At 51.0% G+C, this 16,610-nt stretch overlaps 4 protein-coding genes across 4 annotated transcripts; 2 read left to right on the forward strand and 2 right to left on the reverse strand.

Moving 5' to 3' along the window:
• Positions 1 to 389: 389 nt before the first annotated feature.
• ALTATR162_LOCUS695 (uncharacterized protein) lies at positions 390 to 3,764 on the reverse strand (the record flags this gene model as incomplete). The annotated part of the gene is made up of 3 exons (XM_043308289.1): positions 390 to 2,992; positions 3,045 to 3,231; positions 3,279 to 3,764. 3 exons carry the CDS (start codon positions 3,762 to 3,764, stop codon positions 390 to 392), a joined length of 3,276 nt encoding a protein of 1,091 aa, XP_043164224.1.
• Positions 3,765 to 9,507: 5,743 nt separating this feature from the next.
• Positions 9,508 to 10,383, forward strand: ALTATR162_LOCUS696 (uncharacterized protein; the record flags this gene model as incomplete). Its single annotated transcript, XM_043308290.1, has 1 exon — positions 9,508 to 10,383. The coding sequence occupies one exon, from the start codon at positions 9,508 to 9,510 to the stop codon at positions 10,381 to 10,383; it is 876 nt and encodes a 291-aa protein (XP_043164225.1).
• A 1,424-nt stretch (positions 10,384 to 11,807) lies between these two features.
• On the reverse strand, positions 11,808 to 13,623 carry ALTATR162_LOCUS697 (uncharacterized protein; the record flags this gene model as incomplete). The annotated part of the gene is made up of 4 exons (XM_043308291.1): positions 11,808 to 12,533; positions 12,583 to 12,939; positions 12,986 to 13,372; positions 13,429 to 13,623. The coding sequence occupies 4 exons, from the start codon at positions 13,621 to 13,623 to the stop codon at positions 11,808 to 11,810; spliced, it is 1,665 nt and encodes a 554-aa protein (XP_043164226.1).
• Positions 13,624 to 14,996: 1,373 nt separating this feature from the next.
• ALTATR162_LOCUS698 (uncharacterized protein) lies at positions 14,997 to 16,326 on the forward strand (the record flags this gene model as incomplete). The annotated part of the gene is made up of 2 exons (XM_043308292.1): positions 14,997 to 16,056; positions 16,109 to 16,326. The coding sequence occupies 2 exons, from the start codon at positions 14,997 to 14,999 to the stop codon at positions 16,324 to 16,326; spliced, it is 1,278 nt and encodes a 425-aa protein (XP_043164227.1).
• Between the last annotated feature and the right edge of the window lie 284 nt (positions 16,327 to 16,610).

The following is a 16,610-nucleotide window of genomic DNA, read 5'->3' on the forward strand; positions in this document are numbered from 1 at the left end:
ACGCATGCATTATACGTCATTGCAGTCTCAAATAAAGCCATTATGAGGCAATATCAATCAATGCGCAAAGATAGAAAGTAGATATGGATGTAACGTCGTATGATGGATAACCGCTGATGAGGAGACTGCCAGCGACCTATGGCGGCTGCTAAGCCTCAAGCATGACGTCTTCCCCCCACTCCATGCGCTTGTCGTAATTCGACTTCAACACGAAGAATATCATGAAAAGGTTGTCAGTAACAAAACCAAGTTGTCAATTTCATGCACTACCCTGAATTATACAAATTCCCCCAAACACCAAGCTCGCTAGACGTACATCGAATGAAATACCAAGCAAAGCGTTATCGAACTATGAGTTACCCAGACTCCGTAGTACTCCATCATCTTACTCAACTCAACGTCCCCTGACGACTCCTCTCCATGCCTGCCGGCGCACTACCAACATGGCTTACGAGCTCCGCCTCCTCAGTCCGATTCAATCGTGCGCTCAGTTCATCATCAAGACCAGTACTCCTCGTCCGCATCGGACTTGTAGCATCTGCGGCACTGTCGTCGACATCAAGCGCCTTTTCTTTACGTCTAACCGTGCCCATGCTCGCCACACTCGCATCATCTCCATCAGACTTCTTTCTGGACTCACCCTCACCGTTGTGCACTTCGATCGTGACGTCGGTGTTATCCTTGCTGAAGACGCGAAGACCGACGACACAGACAGCGTTCCAGGGGTCGCGCTCGAACTCATCCTCATCTTCGATGTATGGGTAGCGCGCACCGTTGTACCATACGTATCGGGGTTGACGTTCGGAGAATATGCGTGGAATGTTCTCTTCATTGTCGGAAATGTCAGAATCGAGCGAGCAAGGGCCATCGATTTCAGAATCCCAGGAAGAGTCGTCTGACATATCGTCAGGCGAGTGCATTCCATGCTGAGCGCGGTGGGAGTAGTCGCTAGCACTTCGCCCACGGGTTACCTGGATACCAGGTCGGACACCAGGGATAGGGGTAAGTGTGGCCCGGCGAGAGGCAGCTGGCGATCGGCGCTCAGGACGAGGGCTATAGGTCCTTGGACCAGGGGTTCCAGGATGGAACTCATCCGTCATCGGGGTTGGAAGAGGTGTTGGCAATGGTGTAGGTATTGGTGAGTCCGTCGTTTGGCTTTCGTTATACCCATCGCGACCTTGGTAGGTGCCAGGCAGTTCGGTATTGTAACCACCCCGGCCTTGAAGTTCCCCAGGTAAGTTTTGGTTGTAGCCTCCTCGACCCTGGAGCTCTCCAGGCATGTTTTGATTGTAACCTCCTCTCCCTTGAAACTCACCCGGCATATTCTGGTTGTAGCCCCCGCGTCCTTGAAAGCCTTGATTGTGGGCAGCAGGAGAAGCTTGTTGGCTTTGATTATACCCGCCTCGTCCCTGAAGGATCGGAACCTCAGACGTTGTAGAGCCGTGACTGTCGCGGTTGTAGCCGCCACGACCTTGGAGTGCTCCAGGAAGCGATGCGTTGTAGCCGTCTCGGCCTTTGTTATATCCACCTCGACCACCGAAACCGCCACTAGGACTTGCCGAGCGTTCACGGAGTGGATCAAGGCTGGATGCACGATGGTGCCTGGAGACGGCTTGGTGAACAGGCTTAGCCTCTTCGTCACCAGAGGTACGATTGTCTTCGTCGACGTTGATTCCAAGACCAGACAGGTCTTGTAGCTTCCTCTCAACTTCTGCCATGTCACCAGACCGGTTGAGTTTGCGCGTCTCTTTGGCCGCTTTCTTCTGATCGCGCAGCTCGGCCTTTCTGCGTAGCCTCTTGCGACGTTCATGGGCTTGCTTGAGCTCGGCCTTTTTTCGCTCAATCTTCTGCTCCTTCTCATATTGGACCTTGTCCTTCTCTTGCTCCCTGAACTGCCCCTTAGCATGGGCAAGATCGTAAGAAAGCCCGATTGATAGAAGCTTCTCGCGTCGCTTGGTACACGTGGATCGGATAACTTCGTCCGGTGTTGGGTTATCCGGGATTCGTGTTGCTTTAATCTTGAGCAGGACGGTGTAGTTGCCCGCTTCGAGGTCAAGCTCTGTAGAGACAGAGCGCTTCATATAATATGTACCGTTGCTGCGAACAATGTACTCCTCTTCATCGTCTTTGTGTAGGCGGAACTGCAGATTGAACTCATACTGCCCTTCAAGACCTTGATAGTATCGATCATCAAGCTGACTGAGGACAATAACGACCGGGCCGCCTTTGGCGAGGTGTATCTTGAATTTGGTGTCGAGATAATCGACAGTCCAAGGAACGTTGACACTTGTCCACTGCTGAGAGACCGTCCATTCCGGACCAAAGAGCCTAGTGCGATCGAAGTGTTGATAGGTGCGCAGCAGGTCCTTGTAAGATATCCAAAAGACGCCATCGTCGCCGAACTTGTGATCAAGCTTCTTCATCCATTCCGGGGTCCATTCTTCCGATCCATCGCTCCAACGGCCAGTCCACTCGGTCCGGCCCCAGGGGTTTCGAAGCTTCAACAAGCGCTGGCCATCGATTTCGCGTGCCTCCATGACGGAGTATGCGTGCTTCTCCTGGATACCCTTGCGGGCACCGTAGATACCGCCCATCTGACCACACCCGAAGAGGAACGTCTTGTTGACGTTCATGAGCTCTTCGCGCCAGAATTTGTCCTTGTCCAGAATATCGGTCGCGAAGACTTCTGACGTGACACCCCCAGTGAGGTCCTCGATACCTTCCCCAACAAAGCCACCATCGATGGCACTATAGTCACCATGTGCTTTGGCAAAAGCCTTTTCGAGCAATGGCAGCCACGTCTCATTGGGATCGCTACATTGTGCAAAGTACAACGCTCGCGAACCGGTCTGCATTACGGTACGATATTCGTCTTCAGGGCTTTTGCGGTTCTGGAGCTCCAGCCAGTGATAGCGCTCGAGTTTGGCTTCGTCAAAGTCTTCTTTGATCAGGTATAGTTTGTCATCGATAACTTCGGATATCCATTCACCGTCTGAGACATGTTAGTCTGTATTCTATCCGGATGTGTGTGTTCGTGTCTGTACCTCTGTGAAAGACAAAGCCGTATACACCAACCTGCTCGTCGCGTGCAACGCATACCCGTTGTATCAATTCTTCCTTGTTCGAAATTGTTGCCAGCGCTGACATGAACCAGCAGTCGCCGTCGTTGCCCTGCCGTACATCGTTCGCTGTAGCGCCTCCAATATAGAATCGTGGTTCGTCGAAAATGTCCTGTGATATATTAGCCAAGTCTTGACAATGCTACATAACACACGTACCTCAACTCTCTTGACCGATAAGGGATGAAAATCGGTCTTGTCTTCATTGAGCCCAGTCAGACAGTCGGCTGGTGTGTCAGGAAGTGCTTGCGATCGTTTGAAGTCCGCCTCGATGTCGAAATGCGGATCTCGATACTTTTGATTCAATCGCCGGCATTCCTTGACGATCTTGTCAACCTTTCTAGTGCAAGCTTCTTTGGCCTCCTCGTAGGATGCAAGCGCATTGACACCGGGTATGGATCCTCTCGGCGCATGTGCGGCGGCACGCTTCGCATACAGGTTGTCGGGTAAGATCGTAAAGATCTTGCCGGGATGTTTGGTCGTAAACTTGTTCCAGAATTCGTCAATGTTCCTCTGAGGCGCTTGTTTCCTGACTGACAAGCGCGGCCGCGGCGCGGACGCTGGCGTTTCCTGAACCATGCTGGGCGCCCGGGAATGTGGAGTTGTGATGTTGATGAAGTCGTTGTGAGTACCATTCGATGCCATTGTTAATTTAGTGCCAGATCCCGAATGCCCAGGGGCTGGCTATGCTTCTTGGGGCGTATGGCGTCCATTGGGGGCCCTGTGGTTAATAAATGTTTGGCAATGTTGATGTACTTCTCAGCCCCCAACGAAGCTTCACAGAACTGCCATGTATGGTGTGGTATTTCGAGTGCCTGTAAGAAAAGAAGTGGGGCAGTCAGACACAAGGGCGCTGCTCGGCGCAGCCGCTGGACCCCCGCTCTCCAAGCCGCTACGAATCAGCTGCCCGCGGAGCTCCCGAACCATGTATGCACGAGAAGTCTTCGCCGACAGCAAAAAGCGGAGAGACAGAATAACGGTGATCGGATGCGGCTGCATCGGCCTGCGTCTTCAGCTGCACACACGGACGGACGACGAGTAAGAGTGCTGGGTTGCAACGCGAAACGGTAGGGAGGTTGTCGTTCTGTGGAAATCGCGCCAGACGGCTAATGCGTGCTGCTGGATTAGCCTTGGGGGCGGCCAAGTAGCCTGTTTTGGTCGACTACGGCTGCAAGCCTGACCGACTTCTTGTCTTGTCATATTACCAAAAAAGCGTCATCTGGTAGAGGTTTAGAGGTGAGCGACTATGCTCGCCGTCTTTGGGTGCATACGATAGTGATGCCAAAACGCTTCCCACAATATTGGCTCCCCTTCATCGTATGGCAATGACAGTGGTGTGATTTTGCGAGTTCTGTACAAGCAGATTAGGGTACAGTAAATCCCCGAGAAGCATTTCTTCGGTGCTTCAGCTATGTTCTGCGTTCGGCGTCTCGAGCGATTTCTGGGGTGACCGCGTTTCCCTACCGCAGGACGGAACGATGAACGCGGCGCCCACACCAACATTATTTGGAAAGTTGTCGATGCAGTGTCAGACTCCACGTCTCCAGCAGGGAATTTTCTGAGTGGATGTTCACGTGTCCGATGTGTGTGCCGAACATCCTTTGATGGGTCTCAACGGCAGCTTTCCTTCCGCAGGCGTGGGCGCGTCCCATCAAGCATCTCGGTTCCGAGTCACCGGGCATGTCTCATCGCATCCATGGTGCTGGAAACAAGGTTGTCTCAAAGTCGCGCAGTGCCTGCATAAGTGTGGACGCGCTGGAATGCTGTACCCTTCAGCAGTACTCATGGTACGGTGAATAGTAAAACGGCTATACCTCCGTCTAGCCGACTGCTCGACATGGTAAGAGGGCTGATGTAACTCACGCACGGAAGAGCATCGCCAACCAGGGTCAGAACTGCATGTCAGCCTTAGTAGCCAGCCCTATGATCGATGCTGCGAGCATGCTGTATTACTGCAGGGATGCGACCTCACCGTGATTTCAGCGCATGCGGCCAATAATGCCGTGAAGTTACATCTGACTCCACGAAGGACGTGGTATTTATTCGAAATCAATACAAGCAGGTCAGTCCATTGGTGGGCGGATTTGTTGAGAGGAACACTAGCCTTCCAAAGTGGTCTTGTAACGTTTGTGCACGCGCATTGACGTAGGCTGACTGTGCATCAAGCGGATCCTGGGAGAACAAGTTCATCCGCGACTTTTACCCCAATGAGGCACATGCAGCCGTGACATGGCAAGAGCAGCTCCGGCCATGCAGTGGTACGTCCAGGAGAATGAGCGGTAAACGCCTTGCATGGATACTATGGTAGAGTGTAGACCCTAGGATATGTCGGTGACTGTGACGACTATGAGCATCAAAGGGTAAGGCTGGGTGCAAGGCTGAAGTCATGAGACGTGATGTGACGAGTACGATGGCCGATTTTCGTCTCGATTACGTCATCGATTTTTCAACCAAATTGCGTCTTTACTTGGCGATACATCAACCACCACGATTCACACACGCGAACACCATCATCACAGAATGTGGAAAAAATTGGTCTGGAATCATCACATCGCAGGATTCATTGTAACACCGGAGCATGCGTCTCTCATTATTTGATCCTCCTCTTCTGTACAGGCCTAGTATCGGAACTCTGGCTCACCCTGTCGCATTCATCTCAATACCTCACTTGTCCCTTCAATTCTCTCAGCAGCTCTTTCTTTTCGTCTCCCAGCCTACTCATCAAGCATACTACAACGTCTATCTTTTTTTGCGACAGTGACTTTATGTAACCAACTGTGATATCAAGAAACTACAAGTGACTGCTGCTGTATTCTTCACTTCCCAGCTCTCCGCCCACGCAGCACTATCGATTACCACTCTTAGCACGCCGCGTGACAGACCCTAAAAAGCCTTGAATGTTTACGGGTATGCTCGTTTTGTATAGGTTATACGCGAAATTAAAGCACACTCTGGGCGATACGTTATCCTTGGTCTTGAACCTCTATGAGTAAGGGAAAAGGCGAACACTCCAGAGTTAGTGTTGGCGTTCTACTCAGACAAGGTCAACTCATAGCTTGCGGCTGGAAGGATGCAAGGAAGCTCTTTTTGTCTATCTGGATGACGGGTTGTCCATTAGCGCTTTGCATCACTTATTCCATTCCAGAGCACAAGCAGATTCCACCATAAATGCGACATATTTGCGCTGCAATTCTCCATAACCTAGAGATAGCCTTCACGCACTCTCTGTGCCCATGCGTCGATGTGGTGGCGCCTGTAATCATAGTCGTCGAACCTGCTGACGCTATCTAGACGCACGTCGCTTGTCGTCAACCGATGGTCGGACGGCTTGGGCAAATTGTTCCGAGATGAGCTGGTATCACGCTGTTTATGCCTAACTTTGCATGATCCTCTCGTCAACAACTCACAGCCTTCGAAACTGCTCTCAATCTCAGAAAATGTGTCAAATTTTGGAAATCCGAGTGGCCATGGCTCGAACTTTCCAGACACATCCAACCATCGAGAGATCTTCTTACGATCGACTTCGGCTATCAACCTTTGAACTTCCCACGTAACCCACATGTTGGGGACATTTTCGTCTGAGTCGAGGTCTTGCGCGTGTTCCGCATTTGGATCTATCCCAGCCTTTCTCGCTGCCTCTCTTGCGGTTTCTAGTGCATTCTCTGCATCCTGTAATATTTTTATGTATTTGCGCACATTCTGTACATGCTGCGGTCCAACCTCGTCTTTGAGATCGTCTAGATTGCTACCGGGATTGTCCGCGATGTAATCCGTGAGCAAGGGTGCGTAGGTCTGTCGAACATCCTCGTGCATCTGCCTTGCAGACTCGACTTTCGCTTCAAAATATGCGACATACCTCAACCATTCGGCTCGTATTTCGTCTGCTTCGTCGAGAAGGAATTCTGGGGCCTGCACTGGGCTTTAGTTACCGTTGACCACGTGCGACGCTTCGCTGACAGAGCAATCGGTATCGGTGTCTTCACCATCATACACATCGCTGTCTCCGTAACTCCGGGACCGAACATTACGATGATACTTATACTCGTCTAATCCACAGCCTTTATCTTTATCTTCCGATACTACTCCGGCGTCTTCTAGAACCAAGGCGTAATAATAGTCAAGATCCACCAAGCTCGCGAACCAAGGCTCCTCTGCCTTCCACAGCTTACTCTTTAGTTGCAGTTCGCGCGTCTCGAAGGCTCAGTAACAGTGTTGCGTCTGCTTGAGTTTGTTCCTTGCGTCTTTCAGATGGGATCGCTCCTCGTAGAGTGGGAGTTGTGCAAGACTCAATCTTTTCTTCAACGCCTTGAGGTCTGCAATAGCAGATTTATACTCTTGCCATGCTGGTTGTGCATCTTAGTATATTACGTCTAGTTCTGCATCTATTCGTCTCCTCGTCTTACGATACAGGCGACCCTCAAGCACCGAGTTATGCATGGCTTTGAATAGTCGACGCGCGAGGACGAGGGACAGAACATTCTTCTCACCGTCATAAGTCCGAGACATGACTGCATCACCTTCTGTAAACATATCCTCGTCCGAGGCAGTATGACAAACACGCCATATGTCGTATCCCGGGGGGCGATATGCGCAGTCCTCGCAGGACGAGGAGCCGCGATGGATAGCATGGTATTCGCCAGGATAGCAATGGAGACAGCCAGCCAACAGGCACTGAACAAAAAAGGGCAGATGTTTATCTCCCGGCTCGGCTGCCAATCCTTTCAACAAGCTTGCCGAAGCCTTGAGTGTGTCTGTGAGTTTTGTCCTTTTCGGGAGTGTGCCAATTATGGGATCTCGGCGGCTGTACAAGTGTAACGGTTCACTGCTGGATAAGATGCGTTTGAAACCTGGCGGAGACAGCTGGCGAGCCGCTGCTGGAGCCGACTTTATCTGAGACCCGTCAGCATCATCTAGTGCCCGCTTGCCAAGGAGATTTGTAAACTGTCGCTTGTCACTGGAGCCCGTGGTGGCGTTAAGAGGTCCCTTTTGGCTCACAAGTCGAGACATGCTGGATAAGTCTTATATTGAAATTGCGAAACGGCTGCTGCTTTGCAAAGGTCAGAATTTGTGAATGGGGAGAATAGCAAGCAAAAAACAAGCAAGTACTTGTACAAATGAATTGATCAAAGCTTTGCTAACGCTCAATAAACAAAGTGAATGGTGCTGAATCTTCAAAGGCACTAACAACCCATGTCCCAGGCATTGTGAGAGAGCGATTGGGGATGTCGCAACGCATACAATAAATGTACGCAGAGTTCCTCCAGAATGAGTAATACTACAAACATAAGAAACCATATCGCATCTGGCTTTCGCGACGGCGCTGGAGCATGTGTAGCTTCACAAAATGCGAGAACTGATACACTACGCCGAGCCATTCAAGAATCCAGCAGTTGATGAAATGCCTACACGAAAATGTTTCCCCAGATTAAATCTATCATATATACAAAGAACTGAGGTTGAAAAGTTTGGCTGATGAATAGTTGCTGGGTGTAATCGGCAGAATCTTGAACTTCTCTTAGCCCAAGGATGGACGTGGGCCAGAGTGAGCTTTCACGATGCAAAAACGAATTCTACGTAGGCGCACAAGTGCCTTCTCGCGAGGGTTGCTCTCTGCATGAAAGCTCAGAGTTGCGGCATGCACCCTGTTCATCCTTAATGCTCCCCGCCGAGAACTCAACAACCGAGAGCCGAAAGGAACCAAGAAGTTTGGTGCTCTGGTCCGGAAAGATAAGTCATGGCGAACAACCGAAACCAACGTAGGAGGTGTTGCGAAGAAGGACACGATAGATATGTACCGAGCCATGGGGATTCGTACCACACTCGTAGAAGGCGATCGAGGTCTCCAAGTTCTAGAGGACGAAACCGTACGCGGTCGAGGTCTCTAGTGCCCCAAAACCGACCGGGTAGACTGAACGACGATCAAGATCGCCGGACACCACCATATGAAGAGTCCCAAGAACGAACGTCCATCCAAAACCGGGGGGACTGGGTGATCGCTGGAGCAATGTAGGTGCTGAAGAGCCAGTACCCTCCGTTAGGTCTAACGCTGTACCTACTGAAGAGAACAGGCCTCCGCGAGAGAGTAAAACGACTCCTTTGCTCGATGCTCCAGCTGACACTCATTGTAATAAACCGTCTCAAACCGAAAATGCCGCGTCTGAGGGTACACGAGTCAAACCCACGGAGTCGATCCCTCTCAAGGAGAAGCCCATCCCGAAATGCTCTTCCTACGCAGATCAAGATGATTACAAAGACTATCGCAGTAACCTGCTGCCCGATTATCGCTCATATCACTCACTGTGGCCCCCGCCAAGGTCTATCTGGCATAAGTAGCGCTATTAGAAATCAACATCTATCTCTTTACAAAACGCCTAATAGTAAGAAGAATATGATTGGATACTACGAATTCTATGAGGGAGACGATAGAAAGGCGACCCTTACCGACGCGAACGATATAGAAATCAGCGATGTAGCCGAAATCGATGAGACAGATGTTACTGGAGATTCAAACGCATACCTGGGCGACGGGAAAACTATACCTTCATCGGGGGGTCTTAGTATCTCGGAAAAACGTAGAGTCGTGGTCATCGGCGGGAATCATGAATATCGGACCGGTTTCGCGATTACGAGCAATAACGACAACTTTCTCAGCAAGTCCAGAACCCTAGTGAGGTTAGCCACGTACTTCGTAATACATATTGAAGGTCACCCGGCACCGCCAAATCCAACCGGTAACCTACCGCTTCGTATCCGATCGCCTGAAAACTGGCTTCCAGTTTCTGCTATGGACACGGAGAATGTGATCACGTTCCGGCCGTCCAAGAGCACACGAGTGCTAGGCAGGTGCCATGTTAGAGATCTACAGGCTGCCATGGACCAAAAGAACCAGCGAGACCGTAATGGGACTACAGCTTTGGCGAATGTACTCCAAAATACCCTGGGCGATCCATATGGTTCGTTATCCCGTAGAAGCGCTCCCTCCAATCGCCTACACTACAATCCTCCAACACTTCGGGTGCAGCAGTTACAGGGTCAGGTTAGTACTCCGGGATTCAATCCTCCTCTTGCACTGCGGGCTATGCTTACGCGATCTGATCAATCGGCAGCTTCAGGCTCGGCGAATAGCCGTGTGACAGGACGTCCGCCGATCGCGCGGGAGCCAGCAGCACAACGCGATTCGCGCACCATCACATACCCACTTCCAGCACGGCATCAAAACACTCCTCAAGGTGCTACTGACACCCGCGGGCGTACTCAGCAGTGAGCGGCACACGATCAGCCTTGCCCAGATGGTACGCGTGCCACGCCCGGAAGAGATGACTCTGACTATAGATCCCGTGATAACGGTCCGAGCTCATATCGCTCTCTCCCTCCTATTATTCCTCCTCCTCCTCCTCCTCCTAGGTCATAAGAGGAAGGCTATGTTTTGGAGCAGTATCACTGGTCTGCTTAGCATCCATCGATACAAAGTGGGTAGGTCTTCCGATCATGTTAACTGAGACGTATGGGATCTCTTAGTATTTCTCCCTCGCGATATTTTCTCCATCTTACTGTTCCTACGACCGCGCAATTTTGTATCGTCGGGCCATCTGTGTGACTGGTGTTCTTATTTACCACACTTAGACTGCACCGAGCGTATGCAACGATCTCTTGCTCCTTAGTCACCATTGGTTATCTGAATTAAAGCATTTTTGCCTCGTTCGTGGATTGTTCTTCTTGACACATGTGTGTTTATGCTCGTACTGCCAAGCCTAGGCGAGGCCTGGATACGCCTTCTTCGTACTTCTGCGCGGACTTCTACCACTGTCTCTCCCGCGACTAACCCATTTTCCAACACTTTTCCATCGGTATGATCCTGTAGTCTCCACGTCGGGTCATCTCCAGTCTCAATGATTAACTTATTCAACTCGCACAACTAACGCGGGCTCTCTGTGAGCAATCCTGTCGCCCAGCGCACCAGATGTACCAGCTGAACACGTACGAACGACGCCAGTCTTGATATTGCCCATCCATATTGTTGCTATATAAAGGCGCGTGTATTGGAGAAGATAGTCGTAGTCAAAAAGGCGACCGGTGGGAAGTGACCTTTGATCAAGGTGCATAGGACTTCGAACGAGATGCACGAGAAGATGTGTGCGTTGACGAGAAGGTTGATGACCACCTCAAGCGTGGGTTCGTGGAGTAGGATGGAGATGAGGAGCGCGTAAACGGCGGTCTTTCGCATAATAAACGCCAGCGCAGCAGTGGTTGACTTGAAGTTATTGAGTCAAGAGCCAAAGGTCGTTGAGACTGACAGTGTTACCAGTGCCTCATGCAGAGTTGCACAGACCTAGCGAGTGGCGCACCTTGGTAGATTGACCGGGAGGCATAAGGTTCAGTACTTCCACACTTACGACGTTCTAATTAAAGCTTTGATGGTTCCTGTCATCTGGACGTGAACGTATTGCTCACAGGACCGTTCGCGTCCCAATGATGCCAAGCATTGTACAATCAGTGCGAACAAATGAGTGCTGGACGCGATAAATGCATGCATAAAGGACGAAAAGAGATTTTTGATGCTTTGGTGATCTTTGCTCTAACGCTTTCTGCGACATTCATGCCGGGCAATGCAACCACCTTGCCTCTTCTCTCTCCGCAGTCACTAGTGTACAAGACGACTAGTAGTACGTACTTTGAATCCGAGACACTTCAAAGTTCGTGAGAAATGGCCAATGACGCGTTCGGAGTATTCATATTCGGCGCGCCCTTCACCAGCTTGAACCCACCAGGTTGGAGGTACTGGAAGACTTGTTTAGGATCGTACTTCTTCGATATCTCTACCAGCCGCTTCTTGTTCTTCACCCCGTAGCTGCCAATGGGGTCTTGATATTCAGATGCGTAGTTGAGATACACAAAGTCGTTGTCAAGGTTCCTCCTCTTTGCTTCCGCCTTGACAAGTTTGATGACGTTGGCAATGACACTGTGAAACTTGGGTTCGTCTTCCTTTCTATCCCAGGCCGCGTTGAAGTTAAGTACGAAGTATGGGCCGTTTTCTGGGTCGATACCCAAAGCATTTCCGCCGTTCTTCTGCATGGCTTTGGTCGCGCCCTCAGTGATGGGCTGGACGGCCATGATGAGTAATATCTTCTCGACATCGGCGACGCTCGCTTCCTGAGCGTAGAACGTGTCAACGATGAACTGGAGGAGTTCTCTATCCATCTTCAAACTAATGCCCCACCAGGTCTGGTAAGCTCCGGGTGTAGGTGCTCCCTGGTTCAGGAGGTCAGCCATCCCGGACATTGGCCGGAGGCCGGTGGTATCATCGATGGCAGTAATATTGTTCCAACTGGAGAAGACGGACGCGTTAGCAATCGGCTTGGCGTAATGCAAATTGGCAAAAGAGACTTTGCCGATTCCGGGTGCGCTAGCGAAAGTCTGTACATGTCAGTCTTCCACGCAAGATGAACAAGTTAAGCGCACTTACCACAATCTGGGCGGCATCTTCGTCCTTGGCAGATCCAGATACGGTAAACTGGTAGAGCGCATCCAGCACGGCCGTAGTTGCATCCTCCAGGTACACCCGCTGGCCTCCCCACATCTGACCAAGTGGGAAGGCGTCAAGCTTAAAGTTTGTGACAATCCCAAAATTGTTACCTCCTCCTCTCAATGCCCAGTATAGATCAGGATAAGAAGTTGTGGTGACGTTGATAGCGAAGCCAGAGGCTGTGACCAGTTCAAAACTCACCACGTTATCACATGCCCAGCCGCGCTTGCTCGCAAAGTGGGATATGCCTCCTCCAAGGATGAGTCCAGGTACGCCTACAGGGGCCATCTTCATCCACTATCAGCAAAAGTAGCATATAATGAAAGTAGATGTGTAGACTTACACGCCCTCCCGCAACACTGAGGCCGTCTTTCTCGACAGCCTTGTAAACCTCTATCCATCGGAGCCCAGGGCCGATATCAACTGTCTGTTTGTCGGAGGCAACAACGGCCTGCTTGAAATCTTCCAACGAGACCGTAATTCCGTCTTCAATGCTGGACGCACCGGCCCATGCCGCATGACCCCCACCTTTTATGGCGAAAGGGCATTGGTACAGTCTAGCCGCGAGTACTAGTGTTGAGACGTCTAGGGTTTTGGTGGGCTTGAAGACACAGGAAGGTCGTAGTGAGCTTTGTTGAGCAGACCAGTATCCTGCCGTGAAACCGCTGTATGCGGTCGCCCCTTCAGCCAAGACTTTGTCAGCGCCAAACAGTATCGTTAAAGCGATACACTAGGGTCTTTGTCAACTCGTGTTATTTAACCCCATTATGCGATGGTTATACTTACAGCGTTTGAGCATGGCACATCTGAAGACCTTACATTGAATGTATTCGCTGGCTGTGGTAGAGCTGATACGTCAATGCCGAGGTTTTCGAGAGCCGCCGTTATGTTGAAATCTTGCGGCTCAAAGACGCCGCTGCCGGCTTGTGCTATCACGCCTACCGTGAGGACTCTAATGAGAGCGAGGCATGTGGCTCTCATCTTTGCGCGTTGCCTCAGTCAATCGCACGCGTATGAGAATCCTCGACAGGACGTTCGTGAGTGATGGCCTTGCGTCGCTGTCGCAAGGAGCGCGTGGAAGGTTGAGTGCCCAGGGCTCTCCAGAGACTCTTTAACGAGGCATGCTGATTCGTAGCAAAATCGATCATCCCGCAGCTCGCTCGACTGCAGGCATCCAGACTCAGGCCCATTTCCGGATAATTGGCGCAATATCTAGCATTGTACGGGAAAGACAGCTACATGCTGTGAGATTGTGGCGTAGTTGAGGCGATGACTTTTGGTGGGCGCCTGGGAGTATTCCGCTATTCTCACTTCGAACTAGTGTAGAGCAGGGAAAACCGCCTCTATCGACCCGTCGAGTGCGTGGAGTATACATCTCGATAGTGGATCATAGAGAACAACTCGACCTTCAATCAACCGGGCGAAGCAGAAACCTTATTGAAAGGTTTAGCTAGCAATGATTGTGCGGCCAGGCCTTCGCTACACTTCCTGTCATTCAAGTCAATGCCAATCCATTTGAACCTGGAGTCGGGAGGCAATCACCACCTGAATCGAGCGGAACCTCAAACGGGAGTTCGAAATACGAAAAAAGATGGAGGATAACGACAATAGATGCATGCGCTACCTCTGGTATGCCACTCTAGAACAAGGCACAAGCTCCGCGCGTCACTGTCAGGCGGCCTCTTCACTGCAATCATTGTATCTGCGAGCCATTGTCTTACGAAAAAGCTTCTCAACACTCTCAAGTTGGGAGAGAACTAGAAAATGTTGAAACTCCGCACGTATGTTGGTGAAGGTGAACGTGGAAAACCAACAACAGCTGGGGGCGACGTCAGTTGAGAGCACGCAGTCACCACAGCTTTCTTCCCTTATACGAGATCTCTTTACCAGGTGTTTTTGTTTCATGCCTTCTAAGTCTATTCGTCTTACTACCTTGCACATTCACCTCCTCCATCTTAGGGCGACAATAGCTAGCGTTGGTAATTCCGTGGCGACGTCGCGGAGCATCAACAACGCGTACACTGCGTGCACTTACACTCTGTTTCACCTCAAACGCCCTCGTGAAAACTTTTCGAGTCACTACGGGCCGTCAAGAATCTCTCAAGCTAAGTTCTATCCTACATCTCGTCTCTATTTCAGATCTCTATTCCCACAACAACACAACACAGCTTCGACCGTGCCCAAACAACTTCAACCAAAGCATCCGCAACGTCGCAACCACCTCTAATAGCTACACACACTTGTTCGCTTTTGGTGTCATTGGAGCTCGTTGTCGAATCCACGTCGCAAACGATCAGCGACACCGCAAGCCCTATCCCTAGAACTCAACTGCTCACTCCTCCCACGTAAACAATATGCCTTCTAAGCGCGAACAAATCAGTCAGGAGCCAACAACTCGTCTTCCCTCTCAATCTTCGTTTGAGAAGATCAAGAAAGATCCGCAGTCATCGCTCACAGTCACTTCACTCTCCGCATACAGGCGTAAACGTTCTGCCGACGAGCACACCGACGATCCAGCTCTGGCACTGTCACCTAAGAAGCTCAAGCCAACATCAAATAGCGCATCAGCAGGCACAAAAACGCTCGTCGCAACCAATTCCAAAGCAAATGGATCAAAGTCGACTCTCGTCCCACGCGGTACCCGCAAGAAGGCCAGCATCAGCCACAAGGATGAATCCCTCCTGCGCATGGTCTGCGACTGCTCCACCACAAACAGAGTCACCGAGCTGCACTTCCGCAAAATTCCCCATTCAATGATCGACTGGAACTCCGCCCATCATATCAGTAGAATCAACGCCTGGCGCAACCAAATCTACGGCCGCGCCGGTCTCAAGGCCCGCTCCGTCAGCCTGTGGTACGAACAAGAGGATCTTTGGTTCGAGCTGTACTTCCAGCTATCGATTGTAGAATCACGCAAGCGCGGTATCCTGCTTCCGGCGAGCAGACAAGTCCGCGATGCGTTCAACGCGACGTTCGTGGGTAGCGTGATTCAAGATAGGGCTGGCAACGATCTTCCGCCTCGTGTTGAGCGCGAGTCCAACGCTTTTGCTTCAAAGTTCAAACGCATGTATCCTGTTCTCAGGGCTCGACTTAATAGCTGTATCTTTGGCAAGTCAGGCGATACGTATATACCCAGGATTACGTTCAAGATGATGGAGAGGTACAAGGCGATGAAGGCAGACATTGCAGCCAAGGGTATTGAGTGCGAATCGGAGTATGCGGATCATCTTGAGGATTGGCAGCACTTCTTGTTGCATCTACCAGATGCCGACCATGTCGAGATTCAGGATGTGACTAAAGAGGAGGAAGACAACAAGGAGATGGAAGCGAAAGAGGTTGACGCCGTTGCTGCTTTGATCAGCCTTGCGCACTCGCCGATCAACTCCCAAGCCGCCCTTTCACCTACTCTTGGAGGTAAGATACACGCTCACAGCTCTTACACGCATCTTGACTGACAATGCCCTAGCACCTCACAACACTGATGCTACTAACGAGCAAACGACCCCCGAGCTGATCCGCTCAACTCGTCCCTCATTCTCCCAGGCTTCAGAAAGTCCCTTCACTCCGCCTCAGCACGTCCTTCCCTTGGAAATTCCCGTTCGTAACCCTGATGGCATCTTTGGCTGCGACCATACTGTCACTAGTCCGCTTGTCAAGGCTCACGACGTCGGAGAGCACAACTAGCCCGGAAATCTTAGCGACACAACCTGACTAGCAGTCCGAGTCATCCCCTCGAGTCACTCTGGCTTTGCATGGTCGTAGCCGCCCGCAAAGACTGGCTTAAACATGTAGTTTATAACATTACCCGGGTCGGGAAGAGGAATCGCGACGTGGGCACTTGACAGATAGCCGTCCGGCTGTTTACTTTCCTGGCCAGCTATCTAAGCCATCTTGCGTATTGGTCTCATCAGGACAACTTTTGTCGCGTTGTTGAAACACGTTCTTGCAAAGTCCGGTGTTGTGTTGCG

The sequence above is a fragment of the Alternaria atra genome (assembly GCF_907166805.1).
Source record: "Alternaria atra isolate CS162 genome assembly, contig: 21, whole genome shotgun sequence".
NCBI classification, from domain to species: domain Eukaryota; kingdom Fungi; phylum Ascomycota; class Dothideomycetes; order Pleosporales; family Pleosporaceae; genus Alternaria; species Alternaria atra.